The sequence below is a fragment of the Myotis lucifugus genome, unplaced genomic scaffold (genome assembly GCF_000147115.1).
Source record: "Myotis lucifugus unplaced genomic scaffold, Myoluc2.0 scaffold_373, whole genome shotgun sequence".
NCBI classification, from domain to species: Eukaryota; Metazoa; Chordata; class Mammalia; order Chiroptera; family Vespertilionidae; genus Myotis; species Myotis lucifugus.
The window spans coordinates 956,534-973,844 of NW_005871421.1; the positions used below are offsets into that span (position 1 = coordinate 956,534).

The window sequence follows — 17,311 nt, forward strand, 5'->3', positions numbered from 1 at the left end:
TGGCGTCACTGTTGCGCGCCGCGGTCCGGGCGCGATGGCGGCGCTGGGCGGGGACGGGTTGCGTCTGCTGTCGGTGTCGCGACCCGAGCGGCAGCCCGAGTCGGCGGCTCTGGGAGGTCCGGGCCCCGGGTTGTGCTGCTGGGTGTCTGTGTTCTCCTGTCTCAGCCTCGCCTGCTCCTATGTGGGCAGCCTCTATGTCTGGAAGAGCGAGCTGCCCAGGTGCGGGGGCTGCGCGCGCGGCGGAACCCGCGCCTCCACCAGGCGGGGCTGCGGGCTGCGGGCGGAGCTTGGGGCGAACTGAGGGCGGGGCTGCGCTGTCGGAGGGCGACTTTGGGCCCCTGAACTTAATGCCCCCTCCGTAGGGACCACCCTGCCGTCATCAAGCGGCGCTTCACCAGTGTCCTAGTGGTGTCCAGTCTCTCGCCCCTCTGCGTGCTACTCTGGAGGGAACTCACAGGCATCCAGGTGCAAAGGAGGCGGGGCAGAGGGCAACAGGGGAGAGATCGCAGGGGTCTTTGGGGGAGGGAGCAAGACTGATGCTTCCTTTCCTGTGGCTCAGCCAGGCACATCCCTGCTCACGCTGATGGGCTTCAGGCTGGAGGGCATTTTCCCAGCAGCACTGCTGCCCCTGCTGCTGACCATGGTGAGTCCTCCATTACCTTTCCTCCTCTGTTCTTTGTATTAGCATGACGCTCCTTTCTGTGACCTTTTTTACTTATCCTGCTTGTGTCCAATATGTGCCTGATGGGAGACAGGAATTGTGAGATGGCTCGAGGCCCTCGGGTATGCATTGGTGGGGAAATCCCGGCTGAGAATAGGAAACTTGAGGCCTTTTCTGGGCAAAAGCAGTGGATTATAGTTGAAGCCTTTCATTTGATTGCTCCTGTTTTTGTGTCTCCAGATCCTTTTTCTGGGCCCACTGATGCAGCTCTCAATGGATTGCCCCCGTGACCTGGCAGATGGGTTAAAGGTTGTCTTAGGTGAGTCCTCAGGGCTGAGGGAAAAAGTAAGCAGGCAGTCCAGGACAGAGGGAATCATGATGGGACCTGAACATGAGATGTGAGATGTTTTATATTTCCTCACCAGTAAGATGGGAACATATAGCAGGTGTCCTTTAAGCGTTGGTTCCTGATGTTTAGGGATCCTCCTAGGGACCCCTAAAAGTGTATTTGGTGTCGACTAGAGAGCATTTCTATTTCCCCTAACCTTCGGCTTCTCTAAGCAGAGTTAGTCTTGGCAGATTTTGATGTTTCCAGATATCCTACCTCAGCTACTAATGGCCTTCCCGTTGTCTTCTTGAGACATTGTCTTATGCTGATAAACAAAGCTGGACCCTTATATGTTCTGAGTATGCATGCCTAACCTGAGTTTGGCCAGGAAAAGATTGTGGGAGGCCTCTAGGGCAGTGGTTCTCAACCTTCTGGCCCTTTAAATACAGTTCCTCATGTTGTGACCCAGCCATAAAATTATTTTCGTTGCTACTTCATAACTGTAGTGTTGGTACTGTTATGAATCGTAATGTAAATATCTGATATGCAGGATGGTCTTAGGTGACCCCTGTGAAAGGGTCGTTCGACCGCCAAAGGGGTCGCGACCCACAGGTTGAGAACCGCTGCTCTAGGGTCTCTCTTCAATAGCTAGCCACTCATTGCTTGTCTTGAATCCCCTCCCTAGCCCCTCGCTCCTGGGCCCGCTGCCTCATGGATATGCGTTGGCTTCGGAACCAAGTGATTGCGCCCCTTACAGAGGAGCTAGTGTTTCGGGCCTGCATGCTGCCCATGTTAGCACCGTGTACGGGCCTGGGCCCTGCCGTGTTCACCTGCCCACTGTTCTTTGGAGTTGGTGAGTGTGCAACCTGGTCCTCTGAGATGTTCCTAGCATGAGAGCTGAGAATGGGGCTTGGGGCAACGGTAGGGCATAGAGAGGGCAGGCTGAGAGCAATGTGATGTGGTTCTCGCCTTCTTCCTAGCCCATTTTCACCACATTTTTGAGCAGCTTCGATTCCGTCAGAGCAGTGTGGGGAGCATCTTCTTGTCTGCAGGTGAGTCCTAGAGAGCGTGCCTGGAGTAATCCTGGATTGGGGGGCGGGGTGTGTGAGGGTGTCCCTAAATTAGCTACTATGAAAGAATTGGGAACAGAGGGCTATAATATTGGAGGGGCCAGGATTTGGGGTGTAGAGGACAGCTGTAGGTGCTGGGGCAGGGGGAAGGGGAACTCTGGCTGGTGGGTGTACAGTGCTGGGACAGGAAGGGCATGCAGGTGTGGTCACTCATGGCCTCCCTGTTTCCAGCGTTCCAGTTCTCCTACACAGCTGTCTTTGGTGCCTACACTGCTTTCCTCTTCATCCGTACAGGTTGGTCCCCAGTCCCTCACAATGCCCAGGTGTTCAAGGGCCCACAGGAGTAGGTGGGAGAATGGGAAAACTGTGTTTATGAGCAATTTTTTTTTTTAACCGTAGTCCTTGAGACAGGCTAAGGCAGGGCCCTCAGCCTGGTGAGGTTTGAGAGGTGGAAGCAAGCAGAGGCCATGGTGTGTGGGTGGACAGGTGGGACACTGATCTCCTGTTCCAGGGGATGAGGGTAATTACCCGAAGAGGTGGTGGGTCTACTCTAGAGCTGTTCTGTCTCCCTTTCCCAGGACACCTGATTGGGCCAGTTCTCTGCCACTCCTTCTGCAATTACATGGGCTTCCCTGCTGTATGTGCAGCCCTGGAGCATCCACAGAGGCGGCCCCTGCTGGCAGGCTATGCCCTGGGTGTAGGACTCTTCCTGCTTCTACTTCAGCCCCTTACGGACCCGAAGCTCTACGGCAGTCTTCCCCTTTGTGTGCTTTTGGAGCAAGCAGGGGACTCAGAGGCTCCCCTGTGCTCCTGACCCATGCTCCTGTACACCTATGAACTCTCATGGGCTCCTCAGCCCCTCCCCGTCAAGGGGTACTGCAGGGGAGGAGCTGGCTGGGGTCCCGAGATCTCAGGAATTTTTGTAGGGGATTGAAGCCAGAGCTAGTTAAATCCCAGGGACCAAGAGAAAGGAGCAGATAGCCAAAGGGTGCAGCCCCTCTTGAAAGGGGAGGAGCAGGCCCCAGGAGCTGTGCACTCCCTCCCTCACTGTGGACTGCTGCTTCTCAGCTCCTCTGTCCCTGAAAAGCTGCTGAGGGATAGAATTTACAGAAACCCCTCTCCCCCCAACTTCCCAGGGTTTTCTCACTGTCTTTTTGCATCAGGACTTTGTATTGGGATATTAAAGAGATTTAACTTGGGTAACATGGCCTTGGACCTTTGGGAATTAGTCTGTTTGGAGTCTTGGGAGTATGCCTGGTAGGGACAGTTCCCTGCAGTAGGGGGACAGGATGGGGGCCTCTGTCTGACTTGGGTCTCGTAGCTTCCTTCTTACTGAGCGAGGCTCCAAGTCTTAGCAGAGGTGGATCTGGGACTGTAGGTACCAGGTGTGGGCCCACTCATTTTAGGGCCTGTGACTTGGCCACCAGGAAGTGGAACCCAGCACCCTGACCCCAGTGATAGAGCCTCCAACTTGTGTCTCCTGAGCGGGGGGAGTGTCGCCTCCACCAGGATCTCCCCAAAGTCTACCAGCCTCGAATTATGTAAGAGCAACTAGACCCAAAACGTTAGAAGAACCAGTTCAGATTACATGGAAGTAGAGACTGTTCTAGTTGTCTCCATCTTGGATCTCTGCCACCATGCTGCTTGTCTGTCCCTGGAGGAATCCGTAACAAAGGCCTTGAAGAGAGCGCTGTAACTCAAGGTTCTTAGAACCTGCTCGTCCTCTTATTTTTAGAATGGTTTTCAGGTCCCATTCCAGACTCTAGGAGGGTGTTCTGAGTCCCATTCTCTGAGGCTGGTGGTGGAAGGAAAGGAAACGGGTGTGCAGTCACTACTCATGGCGCCCTCAGGCTGGCTGTGGCTGTCACACACCTACCTTGTGGAGAGCTCTGTGTAGCAGCTGTTGGAGGCAGAGGGGTGAGCATAGACCTGTTCAGAGGGTACCTTTGGGATCTTGGAGACCAAAGAGGAGGAAGCCCAGGCCCACGCCAAAGATTAGGTTATAATACCCTGGGAGCACTGAGCTGGCAGGGTGCTAGGATGGATCCCTGGGAATCAGAGTATCTAGGCTCTGCCCCTCCTCTTCCTCTTATTCCTTCTCAGGAACTGTCTCCCCACCCCCACCATCCTCACCTCCCTATGCAGTGGCAGCAGTACAGTGGTGCAGGCAGGGTTACTGTTTCACCCTGCTGGTGGGGAACGGGCTCAGGATAGGATTCTCCTGAGAGCTAATAATGGGGGATGGGCTGGATTAGATCCCAAGAATCTCCATCGAGTGCTCCCAGCCTCCCACCAAAATTCTCATACCTGGAGGTTCCTATACTGAGGGTCTCGCCTGCTTCCCAGAACTGGTGCCTGTTTGCATCCAGTCCTAAAAGAATGGGGTGTGAGGTTGGCCCAGGGTTTAGAATGTAAAGCAGTTGGTTGGGAAGCAAGTTTACTGGCAGCCTAGGTTTGAACCCTCTGCCTCTTACTAGCTGTGGGGTCTTTCCTATGACTCCATCTGTGTCCATAAAACGGGGAAAGGTTGATTACCTGAGCCACTTCCTCCACCCACCCAAGCTCTCAGTAATTTGGGGGTGTGTATACAGTAGGTACTCAGTAGTAGCTTAAATCAAGGCCACTACTGCTATCCTCACTACCCTCCAAGGAAGAAGATACAGCTTGCCTGGGGAGTCAAAGGGGCAGCTCTGCCCTCTGTGAATGGCATGTGGGGTGGGCTGCAAAGGACCCACGATGGAGGGCAGGTGAAAGTCAGTTTTATTGAGCAAAGTTCTCAAGACCTGGGGCCCAGGTTCCTAACCCCCTTTCCAAGGTAGGACCTCCCAAATCTGCTCTCTAGAATCCTAGGCCCACCTGTGCCACCACCTCTAGTCTCCAGCAAGGATAGGACCCTCATTTGGCAAGAGGTGAATATGTGAGCTGCTGTCCACCAACAGGGAAAGGACAGATGGCTGGAGAAGGGGGATGGGCCACCACAGGCATTGTCTCCTGCGATAAGCAGCTGAGGCCAGGAGCTCCAGGGCCAAGCCTTCTTGCACTCAGGCACTGGCTGGCCTGGGCCTGCCCTGGCAGCACAGCGTCTGTAAAAGGCTTGGGCTGGGGATGGCCAGGTTGCAAGTCAGGCAAGATCACTCAATTTCCAGGATAAGGTCATCACCTTCCAGTGTCATGTCTGTGGTTACATGGACCTTGCGGACAGTGCCTTCCATGGGTGAGGTCACCACAGTCTCCATCTTCATGGCGCTGAGCACACACAGGGGCTGGCCTTTGACCACCTTGTCCCCTGCTGCCACCTTGATGTCTATCATCTTCCCAGGCATAGGTGCCCCGATCTGGCCCTTCACATCTTTCAGGGCCTTGGGGTGGAAGTGCATCTCCTGCAGGTGGCAGAGGAGACATGAAACACCAGGCCCTGCCCATCCCCACCACCTAGCTGGCACAGGGGGAGCCTTACCTTCATGGCCTGAGTGTCCTTGACCAGAATGGACCGCAGCTGCCCATTGAGCTCGAAGAAGACCTGCCTCTGGCCAGCCCAGTTCAGGTCACTTACGGCCAGGGCTTTGATGTGCAGTGTCTTGCCCCTCTCCAGTTCCACCTGCAGGGAGGATGTGGAAGCTCAGCTGAAGGGGCAAGTATGGGGAGAGCACCCCCCTAACACAGCCCTAGGCAAGTCCCCACCTTGAGTCTCAGCTCCTTACTAACGAAGGCCTAGCTCCCTGGTCTCCTAAGGGTACTTTGTGTACTCATAGCTCTCAAGGCCCAGTGATAGCCAGGCAGTCTGGCACTCTAGATGTGCTGGGGTTCTGCTGGGGGGGCAGGGCTCCCGGGCTGGAGTGTACAAAGATGCCAGAGCCACAGACCTCAAACTCCTCTGCAATTTTGGGACCCTGCAGGAAGAGGCGGGTGTTGAGGCTATCCACAGGCCCAAAGGTGGAAGTGAAGTCCTTGAACTGAGTGAAGACATCGGGGTACATGGCCGCTGAGAGCACGTCCTCTGGGGTCACTTCGTCCCCATGCCGCTCTATCAGTTCCTTCTCCAGTGCCTGCAGATCCAGGGGAGGGAGAGAGGCTCCAGGCCGCCCCTCCACCCTTGGCAGGTCCTTTAACACCTGGGGAGCACAGCAGAGGATCAGACCTAATTCTCGTACCCAATCCCACCTCCCATTGTGCTGGGTCTTCCCTACCTTGGAACGAAAGGGCTCAGGGAATCCCCCATGGGGGATGCCGATGTAGCCCTGCAGGAACTCCACCACAGAGCGGGGGAAGGACAGCTCTTCTGCTTGGGCCTCGGCCTCTGCCCGGCTTAACCCGTTCTGCACCATGAACTGGGCCAGATCCCCCACGATTTTGGAGGAGGGTGTCACCTGAGGAGATAGGCCCTTGGATCAGAGTGCCAGGCACCTTATGGAAGCCCAGAAGCACAGGTAAGGACACGGCCTGGCTTACCTTGATGAGGTCACCTAGCATCTGGTTGGCCTCCACGTAGGCCTTCTTGACTTCCTTGAACTTGGAGCCGAGCCCCATGCTGTGTGCCTGGAAGTGCAGGTTGGTGTACTGACCCCCTGGAATCTCATTCTCATACACATCCGAGTTGCCAGACTTCATGGTAGCCGTGCAGTCAAAGGCCGCATACAGTCCCCGGGCCCCCTCCCAGTACTCACTGTAGTCAAACACGCGCTCCAGGGGTACCCCTGCAGGGAGCCAGAGGCAGGGGAGGGGTTGGAAATGTGCTAAGCTCCCAGGTGCTCCTCCCAGGACCCCAGGACCAGCTCAGGTCCCACTCAGAATGGAGTGACGGACAGCAAGGCCAGGGAAGAACATTTGGAGTCTAGGACAGGGATGGCGAACCTTGTGAGCTCGGCGTGTCAGCATTTTGAAAAACCCTAACTTAACTCTGGTGCCGTGTCACATATAGAAATTTTTTGATATTTGCAACCATAGTAAAACAAAGACTTATATTTTTAATATTTATTTTATATATTTAAATGCCATTTAACAAAGAAAAATCGACCAAAAAAATCGAGTTCGCATGTCACCTCTGACACGTGTCATAGGTTCGCCATCACTGGACTAGGAGAGGTCAGGCTACTGGGACTGGTGGAGGCTATGGCTTTGAGAGGGGAATGGCCATGGGCTGCTGCTGTTCCTACCTGTGTCCAGGGGAGTCCCTCGGGTACAGGCCACCAGAGCCCCCATACTGGGCTGTGAAGTCATCCCTGACATGGAATCAGATGCCACGTCCACCACATCAGCCCCAGCCTGGGCACAGGCCAGCATGGCTGCCACACCTGCCCCTGATGTGTCGTGGGTGTGGATATGCAGCGGGAGGTCAGGGAAGCGGTCCCGGAGAGAGCCGACCAGCATGGTGCAGGCCGCTGGCTTCAGCAGCCCTGCCATGTCCTGGGGAAGAGGAGAAAACGATGGTAAGAAGTGGGCACGATGTGTGCATGACGGGGGAGTTGGGAAACGTGGTAAGGAGGTAGGGGAGATGGGAAATTGGGGAGACTGCTGTAGGTGGGCTGGGCCCAGGCACCTTAATGCACAGTATGTGGGTGCCAGCTCGCACCAGCTCTTCAGCCAAATCCATGTAGTACTGCAGTGAGTATTTGGTGCGGCTGGGGTCAGCCACGTCACCAGTGTAAGAGATGGCGGCTTCTACCACACCACCGGCACTGCCCACTGCCTCCATGCCCAGCAGCAGATTGGGCAGGTAGTTGAGAGAGTCAAAGACCCGGAAGACATCCATGCCATTTTCCTTGGCCACCTCACAGAACCTGAGTGCGTAGAAGAGTCCAGGGGTTAGCCACATCCTGCTTTTCCCTCACCCCTCACATCTTTCTCTGGTTCGTGGCCCAGTATGGGCCCTGGGGAATGAGTCAGAGTCAGGCCTGGCAGAGGGCATGGTCCCCACAGAGCAGGAGTGGGCACCACACTGTGGATAAGGCCTCCAGGGAAGCCTGGTCTGGGCAGGGTTGTCCCAGAGACATCTGGCACCAAGCAAAGGTGTCCTACACTAGTGCCCAGGTCAAAGGATTAGCTGGGGATTCTCTGCAAAGGAGTGGCAGGCTAAGGGAGAAAGCACTGAACAGCCCAGCTCTACACCACACGGCCTGGGACACGTCACCTGCCGGCTTGGGATCTCCACTGTGCCATGATCTAGCAGCCCGTCCAGGTCTCCAACTATAATTCTACATTTTACAACATTTCCAAATAGCAGGCCTTACTGGGTGCAGCTACTGGGAGTCTTGGTTGTGAGTCTGCTGTGGGGAGTGCAGGCCGTTGCAGTGTGGCCTAGCACGTGCTGGGCCACGTCATGCAGTGTCTACCCACCCACCCCAGGCTCACTTGAAGACCACATTGTCAGGATAGTTGGTGTAGCCCACGGCATTGGCCCCCCGCAGCAGCATCTGGAATGGGATGTTGGGGATGAGCTCCCGGAGCTCCTGCAGACGCCGCCAAGGGCACTCGTACAGGAAGCGCATTGCAACATCAAACGTGGCTCCTGCACAGGGACCAAGAGCCCCAGGTCAGCCCATGTCCTGGGCACCCCACCACGCCTTGCAGCTCTGATGCTCTGGTCCCAATGCCAGCCCCTACTTCGGGGTCCCTCCTGCTCCCACCAAGACCCTCACAGACTTTTCCCTTCAGTGATCTCAGGGTAGTTCAGGCTGTGTCCTTCCTTCGGCAGTCCCTACCCAAATCTCTACTATAATCAACATTTCCCCACAGCTCTGATCTCAGGCCTGGCGGGAGTGGGCACCAGTCACTATTTGCTGAACAAACATACACTGTGCCTTGTTCAGTTCTCACTGGTTCTCTCAATGTTAATGTCTCTAGCTTCTCTTGAGAGTCTCCAATGCCTGGCCACACTGTGGGTGCCTAATTCTTGTCAGGTTCTGTACCATATGCCAGCCTACCTCCCCAGTTCTCTATGCTGAAGAGCTTGCTGAAGTTGTGGGCAACATAGGGGGAAATCTTTTTGAGGTCATGGGTTCGCACACGAGTGGCCAGCAGTGACTGGTGGGCATCCCTGAAGGTTGTGTCCATCAGCAGCAACCCCTGGTGGTTCCGCACAGCTCGAGCAAAGCCCTCGGGCCCCTCTCGCAGCAGGATATCTCTGAAACCAGCCGGGGGCGGGCCTAGGGCAGACCAGGCATTAGTACCCATCCTGCAGGTGGCATCCTCTGTCTCCCCATGAGTTGGCAAAATTGATCTCACTTACCTATGGGCACCACAGGGACAATGGGGTCCGTGGAGCTGGGGTCGGCCTTAACGGGGATTGGGGTGGTCGGGCCATTCACCATGACATGTCCTGTAGAGAGAGTGGGCAGTGGTTCAGGGCAGGTTGGGCAGAGTCTGAGTTGAGGGTAGGAGTGAGAGTATGTGGGATTGGGGATGGAGGGATTCCTCCAGGATCCCCAGTCCTCCAGCTGGTCCTTGTCCTCTCCAAAGCCAGGCCCTCCTGGGTCCAGGCAGTGAGGACGGATTGAGGACCATGCAGATAGAAAAAAAAGGGGTGTGTGTGTCTATAAGTTTATGAGCAATGAGTTTGGCCAGGAAGGCAAAGGAAAGGAGAAGGACCAGGTTGAGGGCAGGGGTGCTAGGAAGCTCTGGGCAGGAGGCCAGGAGCAAGGCATCAGAGAGGTGAGGAGAGCAGGGCAGTCTTGAGGCCGGACCGAGGTAGTACAGCAGCTTCTGGGCCCGGTTCTGTGCGGGCCGCAGCTGGAATAGCTCCGGGTTCTCGTCAATGAACTGGGTGTCCACGGTGCCTCCCAGGAACTGCTGGTTGTTGAGCACGTTCTGCAGGAAGGGGATGTTGGTCTGCAGAACAGAGGTGGGTGAGAGGGTGTCACCATTTGCCATGGCAGGGAAAGAAGCTAGCTGAAGGGGCCACCAAGGCCAGCTTCCTAGTTCCCTAGGATGCCATGCTCCCTGTGGAGTGGCATTTCCCATCTCCTCACCCCCACCCACCGTCTGGCAGGGTCCCCTAAGCTGCAGGGCCTGAGCCCACTCCTCCCTCCCTGCTCACCCCAGAGCAAGTGCGGACTCCCACCTCCTCCTTCCTCAAGAAGACAAGCACCTCCCACAGCTCGGCGGCATGAAGCAGCCGCCCTCCTGCCTCCCAGTCAGGCTTCTTGAAAGGTTCCTCCCTTCAACAGACACCCCCTCCCAGTGATATTCTCATTAAGGTCCCTCTTTGTGGGCACTTTCCCACCCTTCTCTTGTTAACAGCTCTACTTGGACGTTCTCTCCTGGGTTCCCAAGACATTCCCAAGACATCTTGCCCTCCTCCCTAGTCGCCACTGGGGGCTTCTTTTGCTCCTGCAGGATGGAGTCCTCAGGGCTGTCACTGAGCACGCTCCCTGGGACTAACTTGGCTTAGCCTAGAAAGGGGCTCCTGTTGGGGGTGGGGAGACCCCAGCTTCTAGCCCTTGATAGCCAAGCTTGGGCAGGAGCATGGAGGGGTCCGAATCAGGTCCAGCACCCTGGTCCTTTGTAGTGGTCCACCCACCAGGAAATACCCCATCCCTGGTATCTCCTAATCCTCAGGCAACCTGGGTCCCCCTGCCCCTTCCCTTCCCTTTCCTCCAGACGTGATTCCTAGGGGACTGAGGTCGTTCCGCTAGGGCCTAGGACTTAGGGAAACGGTCCGGTCCGGCAGGGGCCGAAAGGGAGGGAGGGGCTGTGGGCCCAGCAAGGACCATTGACGCACAGCTTCAAACAGCGTGCCTTCGCCTGCCTGCTGGGAAACCTAGCCACGCCGACCAATCGGACCAGAGGCGGAGACCGGTTGGCTCCCTAGCTTGCTGGGCAGGCGGGGAGGCTGGGAAGAGGGAGGGAGGGAAGGGCAGGCAACGGGGCGCGGCGCCAGCTGGGAGACCAAGCCCTCGGCCCCACCCCGAAGCAGCCCTGGCGGGGGCGTCGCCCCAGCCCCCGCTCCAGGGCCCCGTGCGTGTTGGGGACCCTCCACGTGACTTGGTGATGCAGAACGGCTATGACCTTCAGCGTGTATCTGTGAATGCGAGGGTCCCAGTAACAGCGCGGGTTTGCGCCCGGCCCTGCCTGTGGGTGCGGGGACGTGGACGTGTGGGCATGTGTGGGTGTGTTGGGGAGGGTGCCCAGCGACATGTAACAAAGGCTCCCGGCTCTGTCTCTGGGAGATGGTGAAGGGGCCCACGAGCTGGCGCTTTGTCTGGCTGCAGAGTGACGGTTTGCGCAGCAGCAGCAGCAGCAGCAGCAGCAGCAGCAGCGGCGGCGGGCGCCCGTGCGGTGCAGGATGCCGGGGCGCCAGGGTGTCCGGGGGCGCGCGTGCCTGTGCCAGGGTGAGTGCGCTGCGGCAGGACTAGAGAGCGGTGCGGAAGGCCGGAGCTGGCCTGGGCCTCGGCTGTGACCTGGGGCCACCCGTGGGCGCGTGTCCCCGTGACCTCGGGAGCCAGCCCAGGGTGGATCCCTGCGCACCCCTCCCTGTCCGCCTTCCATGTGCATGTCCGCGGCGCGCGTGCTCGCTAGCGCGCACTCGCCTGCTGGTCGCCACCGCCACGAGCATAGCCGGGGAAAAGGTACCGGAACCGATTGAGCGGGCCGGGGCCAAGCGCCATGGGCCGGAGGGCGAGCGGGGGACGGCTGGTCAGCCCCAGGCCTTACCCCCGCGGGAGAGCTGCCTGGAGTTCGCGGCCGGCCGGACCTGCAGGGATGCCGGCCCGTGCCCCCTGAACTACAGATACCAGGTGAGCACCCCCCCCTCCGGGCACAGCGTGGGGGCTGGCTTGGGAGGGAAGTGCATCTGGGAGGGATTTGGGGGGTAGCTTCCCTGGTAAGGGAGGAGATGGCGGGGTGGTGGGGGTGCTGACGATTCCAGGGACGCCAGGGAAAGGAAGTTCAGGGATCCTCCCTGCTCTCATGCCCACCTCTGCTTCCTGCCTCAGGCCTCACCGTGTCCCAGAGCCTGTACTCCCGTAACTGCCTGGGAGATGTGACCTGTACTCTAGGAGGCTGGCCCTGCAGGCCCCAGCCTTCCCTCATCCCCGAGGGGCCCCTTGGGCCTTTGACTGACTCTCCCCTGCCCCCAGGCCAGGCTCAGAAGCTGGCTCCTGGGACTGGGCCTGGGCACCTGCACCAGCCCCACCTGTGCCTGGGCCTTGGCCCTTCCCCACAGGGCACTCACCATGGCCCCACCGCTCCTGCTGCTGCTGCTGGCCAGTGGAGCGGCCGCCTGCCCACTGCCCTGCGTCTGCCAGAACCTGTCCGAGTCGCTCAGCACCCTCTGTGCCCACCGAGGCCTGCTGTTCGTGCCGCCCAATGTGGACCGGCGGACAGTGGAGCTGCGGCTGGCTGATAACTTCATCCAGGCTTTGGGGCCACCAGACTTCCGCAACATGACCGGGCTGGTGGACCTGACGCTGTCCCGCAATGCCATCACCCGCATCGGGGCCCGCGCCTTTGGGGACCTGGAGAGCTTGCGCTCCCTGCACTTGGATGGCAACAGGCTGGTGGAGCTGGGCACTGGCAGCCTGCGGGGCCCCGTCAACCTGCAGCACCTTATCCTGAGTGGCAATCAGCTGGGCCGCATCGCACCAGGGGCCTTCGACGACTTCCTGGACAGCCTGGAGGACTTGGACTTGTCCTACAACAACCTGCGGCAGGTGCCCTGGGCTGGCATCGGTGCCATGCCTGCCCTGCACACCCTCAACCTGGACCACAACGTCATTGACGTGCTGCCTCCGGGCGCCTTTGCCCAACTTAGCCAGCTCTCCCGCCTTGACCTCACCTCCAACCGCCTGGCCACATTGGCACCTGACCCACTCTTCTCCCGGGGGCGCGATTCCGAGGCCTCGCCTGCCCCCCTGGTGCTGAGCTTCAGTGGGAACCCCCTGCACTGCAACTGTGAGCTGCTGTGGCTGCGGCGGCTGGCCCGGCCCGACGACCTGGAGACGTGCGCCTCCCCGCCAGGCCTGGCTGGCCGCTACTTCTGGGCAGTGCCCGAGGGCGAGTTCTCCTGTGAGCCGCCCCTCATCGCCCGCCACACACAGCGCCTCTGGGTGCTGGAGGGTCAGCGGGCCACACTGCGGTGCCGGGCCCTCGGGGACCCTGCACCCACCATGCACTGGGTTGGCCCTGATGACCGGCTGGTCGGCAACTCCTCCCGAACCTGGGCTTTCCCCAACGGGACCCTGGAGATTGGGGTGACGGGCTCTGGGGACGCAGGGGACTACACCTGCATTGCTACCAACCCTGCTGGTGAATCCACAGCCCAGGTAGAACTGCGGGTGCTGGCCTTGCCTCACGGTGGGAATGGCAGTGCGGAGGGGGGCCGCCCCGGGCCCTCGGACATCGCTGCCTCAGCCCGCACTGCTGCGGAGGGCGAGGGGACACTAGAGACTGAGCCAACGGTGCAGGTGACAGAGGTGACGGCCACCTCAGGGTTGGTGAGCTGGGGGCCTGGGCGGCCAGCAGACCCTGTGTGGATGTTCCAAATCCAGTACAACAGCAGCGAGGATGAGACCCTCATCTACCGGTGAGGATGCACCTTGCAGTGCCTCAGCCCTACCCGTCCAGGGCTGGGCCACTCTTGGCTCCTTCTCTGTCCTTGGGGCTTCCACACACCCCTCCTCAGCTTCTGAGCTGCCTGGGGATCTTGAGCTAGGGGGAGGGGAGGGTCAGGTACCAGGAAGAAGAGGTGGGAAATGCTGGGGGGAGGTGGGCAGTGCCCCTCAGGTCTCTCCCATGTGGCTGAGCCACAGGCAGCCTCCAGGCTGGTGTGTGATTAAGCACGCGGCCAGCCCCACACACATGACTTATCTCTGGTGATGTGATCTCCGCCCGTTTTTAGCCTGTGCTGGGCCTGTGCGTCAGGCACACACCTGTCCCCCTGCACTGCCTCTAGTGCCACACACACACACACACGCATGTACATGCATGCCCTGTCTTTGGTTTCTCCATCTTCTTGAGTGAACACACGAGGCCTTTGTGGTCCCAGGAGAAAGAGGGTGTTCAGAGCTGGGACCTGGGAACCCAGGGTGGTGGGGATGGGCTGTGATGGGGGCTGCAAGGCCCTGTGGGTGGGGCTGGGGCCTGGACCCCGAGGCCCAGCTCTGACCTCCAGACCTTGCCTGCAGGATCATCCCCGCCTCCAGCCACCACTTCCTGCTGAAGCACCTGATCCCTGGTGCCGACTATGACCTCTGCCTGCTGGCCCTGTCACCTGCCGCTGGGCCTTCTGACCTCACGGCCACCAAGCTGCTGGGCTGTGCCCACTTCTCAACGCTGCCGGCCATGCCCCTGTGCCACGCCCCACAGGCCCACATGCTGGGCGGGACCCTGACTGTGGCCGTGGGGGGTGTCCTTGTGGCTGCCTTACTGGTCTTCACTGTGGCCTTGCTGGTTCGGGGCCGGGGGGCTGGGAATGGCCGCCTCCCCCTGAAGCTCAGCCACGTCCAATCCCAGACCAACGGAGGCCCCAGCCCCACACCGAAGACCCACCCGCCACGGAGCCCCCCACCGCGCCCCCAGCGCAGCTGCTCCCTGGACCTGGGAGACACGGGCGGGTGCTATGGTTATGCCAGGCGCCTAGGTGGGGCCTGGACCCGACGGAGCCACTCTGTGCACGGGGGACTGTTTGGGGCAGGGTGCCAGGGAATGGGGGGCAGTGCAGAACGGCTGGAAGAGAGCGTGGTGTGATGGGAAGGGAGTCAGCCCGGGGTGGAGGGTGGGGGGCAGGCAGCCACCTGGCCTGGGTGGGTCAGCACTGCCTGAGAGTTCCTCCCTTTTACCCTCGGTACCTCAGGCCCTTGTGCTTGGCAGGACAGGGGGCCCTTTCCCTGGTTCTGGCCCACTGACAGGCATAAGGGGTCAGCCCCTCTGACAGGTGCTCACAGCCACCAAGGCAGGGGCTGCAGCCACCAAGTGGGAGTCTTGTTTTTCTTTATAATAAAATTGTTGGGGACACCTCAGTGCTAGTCTCTAGTGTCATCTTGCTGGAGGGAGAGGGGACATGTGGGCCAGTGGAGGCACAGACGGGACAGGGCTGGGACTGCCAGTCCCATGGAGGTGGCCTACGTGGATCTGGGTGCCCTCAGCCTCCTCTTCCACCTGAGGGCCGAGTGTTCAGGCTGGTGGCTCTAACGGGTGAGCCCAGGTCCGGCCCCTGGCGCCCTGTGGACTGGACGCCTGAGCCCTCTGCTGTGCCTGCAGCTGGAAGCACAGAGCACACCCTTCCTGGCAGACTGTGGACAGGATGTGACGTCCTCATGGTGGCAGGGGTGTTAGAGGGCACAGAGTGGCCACAGCAGGTGGGAGATGGCACAGCCCGTTAGGGCACAGGGACTTGGGCTCGCGTCATTGCTTACACAGCTCAGTAAGAAAGTCCCTGCGCCTGTGACCATCTCATTCACCATCTCCCAGGGGTTTGTAGCACGTCATCCTAAAGGGACGGGGACGGGTTTGGAATCTCACTGTCCACAACCCTCTGGAAGGTTCCTGCCAGTGCTGCAGGCCCTGAGCCAGCCCCCAGCTGCTCCACTGACACCCCAGGCTTTGTTCTGGGCTGGGCTGAAGAGGCTGAATCAAACCTCCCTCGGGGACACGGGTGCCCCCTGCCTGCCAGGCCAAGCCCTGCGCTAGCCCCCATGCTGAGGAGCCACAGTCCACCCGAGGCTGCCTTGTTTCGCCGCCTCTGGCCCCAGGCACAGCCCTACCAGCCATCCGAACAGTCACTGCTCCTGGCGTCAGCTGGGAGGAACAGTGCCCCCAACACAAATACTCTGAGGCACCTGTGCTGCTGCACCCCGCGCCAGGCGTACCCAGATGCTTCAAGAAGGTGCAGGTGCCCGGGCTCCACCACAAAAGGCGGGCGCTGGCACCCAGGACCTGCACTGGTGCCTGGGGGTATGTGCCCATTTCTGTGTGAGGCCCATGGTGTTTCTGATGAGCAGCCTGGTAAGAGTTGGCATAATAAGGTGTGTGCACACACGTGTGCAGGCCAAGCTCACACAGTTGTGGGTTGCGCAGTGGTGACACACACGTGCCTGCCCTCCCAGCCCAGACACATACCTGGATGTATCCCGAGAGCGACCCTGGTTTAAGTAAATGAAACAAGGTTCTCAGCAGAGAAGAGAAGGGAGCGTGAGCCCCGCGAGGCCTGGACAGAGACAGGGCGGCGCAGGGCAGCGGAGGCAGGGCCGCGAGTGCAGGGTTGGCGGAGGCTCGAGGTGTGGCAGGAGCCAGTGGCCAGGTCTTGGTGCATATCTGAAGACACTGGTGCCCCAGGAACCAGAAATCCGCGTCCTGCACTGGCCTCCCGCCTTCTTGTGGCTCTCACGGCCCTGGTCTTCCCACTCCACCTCCAGGGCTCTCAGTACTGGGTCCTCCAGGCTGAAGGACAGGAGGTCCTACAGCCCAGGCAGGTGAGGGATGGGGTAGCTGGGTCACCCACTGGGGTCACGGGGTGCACTGGCCACCTGGAACCGGAGGCAGCCCCAGGACATGCCCTCGGTGAGAAAGTGGGCACACGATGTCATGAAACGGCCCCTTGACCCCGAACCCTGAGGCACCTCATGGAAAAGCGCAGAGCCCCCCCTAGCACCTGGGGAACCTGCTTCCTGTCAGCTGAGGAGACGCCAGGCACAGACTCGCCGCCCCCTTCCCCCCCACGTGCTTTCCCCGAAGGTGAGAAGTGACGCAGGGCTGCGAGGACAGCACCGCCCACACACCGACCCACCTGGGCCACAGGGAGGGCTGGGAGCAGCCGAGGAGACGCGAAGCGGAGGGCCCAGCCAGCACCCAGCACCCCTGCTCCCCTCGTGCGCAGCAGGCAGGGCGGGCGCCCTCTGCTATGAGTGACCATCCTTGGAGCCCCCAGAAGATGTGAGTGGAGCTGTGTGGGCGCCCCTCAGTGAGACCAGGCGATGAGGTCTGCTCGGCAGAGCCTTGTCCTGGTGGCAGTGTCTGACCTCAGGACAGCACGTGGCTGTCACCTCATCTCTGGCTACAGACTCCGGTGACGGATCCGACCAACAGCCCAACAGGCATTTCGGGCCCTTGCCTGGCCACCATGGTGAGCCGCCTCAGCGCAGCCCCCGGCCGCCTCCTGCCCTGTGCTCACACCTCCGGCTGCAGCCTCCCTTCTCGGCTGTCCCTGAGGCACCCAACGCCGCTCAAAACACAGGCTCCGAGGTCCCTACCCAAACCTGTGGGATCAGGATTTCCAGAAGGGAGGCCAGGGAGAATGCGGACTCACACACGCGCCAGGTG

The 17,311-nt window shown here is 59.7% G+C and overlaps 3 protein-coding genes across 13 annotated transcripts in view; 2 read left to right on the top strand and 1 right to left on the bottom strand.

Annotated features, from left to right (window-relative positions):
- The first annotated feature begins 2 nt into the window (after positions 1-2).
- On the top strand, positions 3-3,267 carry RCE1 (Ras converting CAAX endopeptidase 1). Of its 5 annotated transcripts, none has more exons than XM_006101628.3 (8): positions 6-219; positions 363-465; positions 560-643; positions 902-980; positions 1,675-1,842; positions 1,970-2,041; positions 2,291-2,353; positions 2,638-3,267. In XM_006101628.3, the coding sequence occupies exons 1-8, from the start codon at positions 35-37 to the stop codon at positions 2,871-2,873; spliced, it is 990 nt and encodes a 329-aa protein (XP_006101690.1). In that variant the 5' UTR covers positions 6-34; the 3' UTR covers positions 2,874-3,267. The 5 variants fall into 5 exon arrangements, with proteins under 5 accessions (XP_023620856.1, XP_023620857.1, XP_006101690.1 ...); XM_023765090.1 differs by having other exon boundaries at positions 189-219; positions 564-643; positions 2,638-2,873; XM_023765088.1 differs by lacking the exon at positions 2,291-2,353 and having other exon boundaries at positions 3-219.
- Positions 3,268-4,801: 1,534 nt separating this feature from the next.
- The window catches only part of PC (pyruvate carboxylase), a 59,520-nt gene continuing 47,010 nt past the window's right edge, over positions 4,802-17,311 (bottom strand). For 3 of the 4 annotated variants that reach the window (XM_006101636.2, XM_014466978.2, XM_006101634.3), the window contains exons 11-21: positions 9,739-9,883; positions 9,285-9,374; positions 8,980-9,201; positions 8,408-8,564; positions 7,596-7,836; positions 7,213-7,462; positions 6,509-6,753; positions 6,247-6,426; positions 5,923-6,171; positions 5,517-5,657; positions 4,802-5,439 (exon numbers count right to left, since the gene is read on the bottom strand). In XM_006101636.2, the coding sequence (XP_006101698.1) occupies positions 5,191-5,439; positions 5,517-5,657; positions 5,923-6,171; positions 6,247-6,426; positions 6,509-6,753; positions 7,213-7,462; positions 7,596-7,836; positions 8,408-8,564; positions 8,980-9,201; positions 9,285-9,374; positions 9,739-9,883 (2,169 nt within the window). In that variant the 3' untranslated portion in view covers positions 4,802-5,190. The remainder of the gene's footprint in view (positions 5,440-5,516; positions 5,658-5,922; positions 6,172-6,246; positions 6,427-6,508; positions 6,754-7,212; positions 7,463-7,595; positions 7,837-8,407; positions 8,565-8,979; positions 9,202-9,284; positions 9,375-9,738; positions 9,884-17,311) is intronic. The other variant, XM_023765086.1, reaches the window with a different exon arrangement.
- Positions 10,424-15,012, top strand: LRFN4 (leucine rich repeat and fibronectin type III domain containing 4). 4 transcript variants are annotated; one of them, XM_023765087.1, is made up of 4 exons: positions 10,424-11,127; positions 11,266-11,790; positions 11,989-13,577; positions 14,179-15,012. In XM_023765087.1, the coding sequence occupies exons 3-4, from the start codon at positions 12,229-12,231 to the stop codon at positions 14,738-14,740; spliced, it is 1,911 nt and encodes a 636-aa protein (XP_023620855.1). In that variant the 5' UTR covers positions 10,424-11,127; positions 11,266-11,790; positions 11,989-12,228; the 3' UTR covers positions 14,741-15,012. The 4 variants fall into 4 exon arrangements, with proteins under 4 accessions (XP_023620855.1, XP_014322468.1, XP_014322469.1 ...); XM_014466982.2 differs by having other exon boundaries at positions 10,424-11,790; XM_014466983.2 differs by having other exon boundaries at positions 10,424-11,790; positions 12,133-13,577.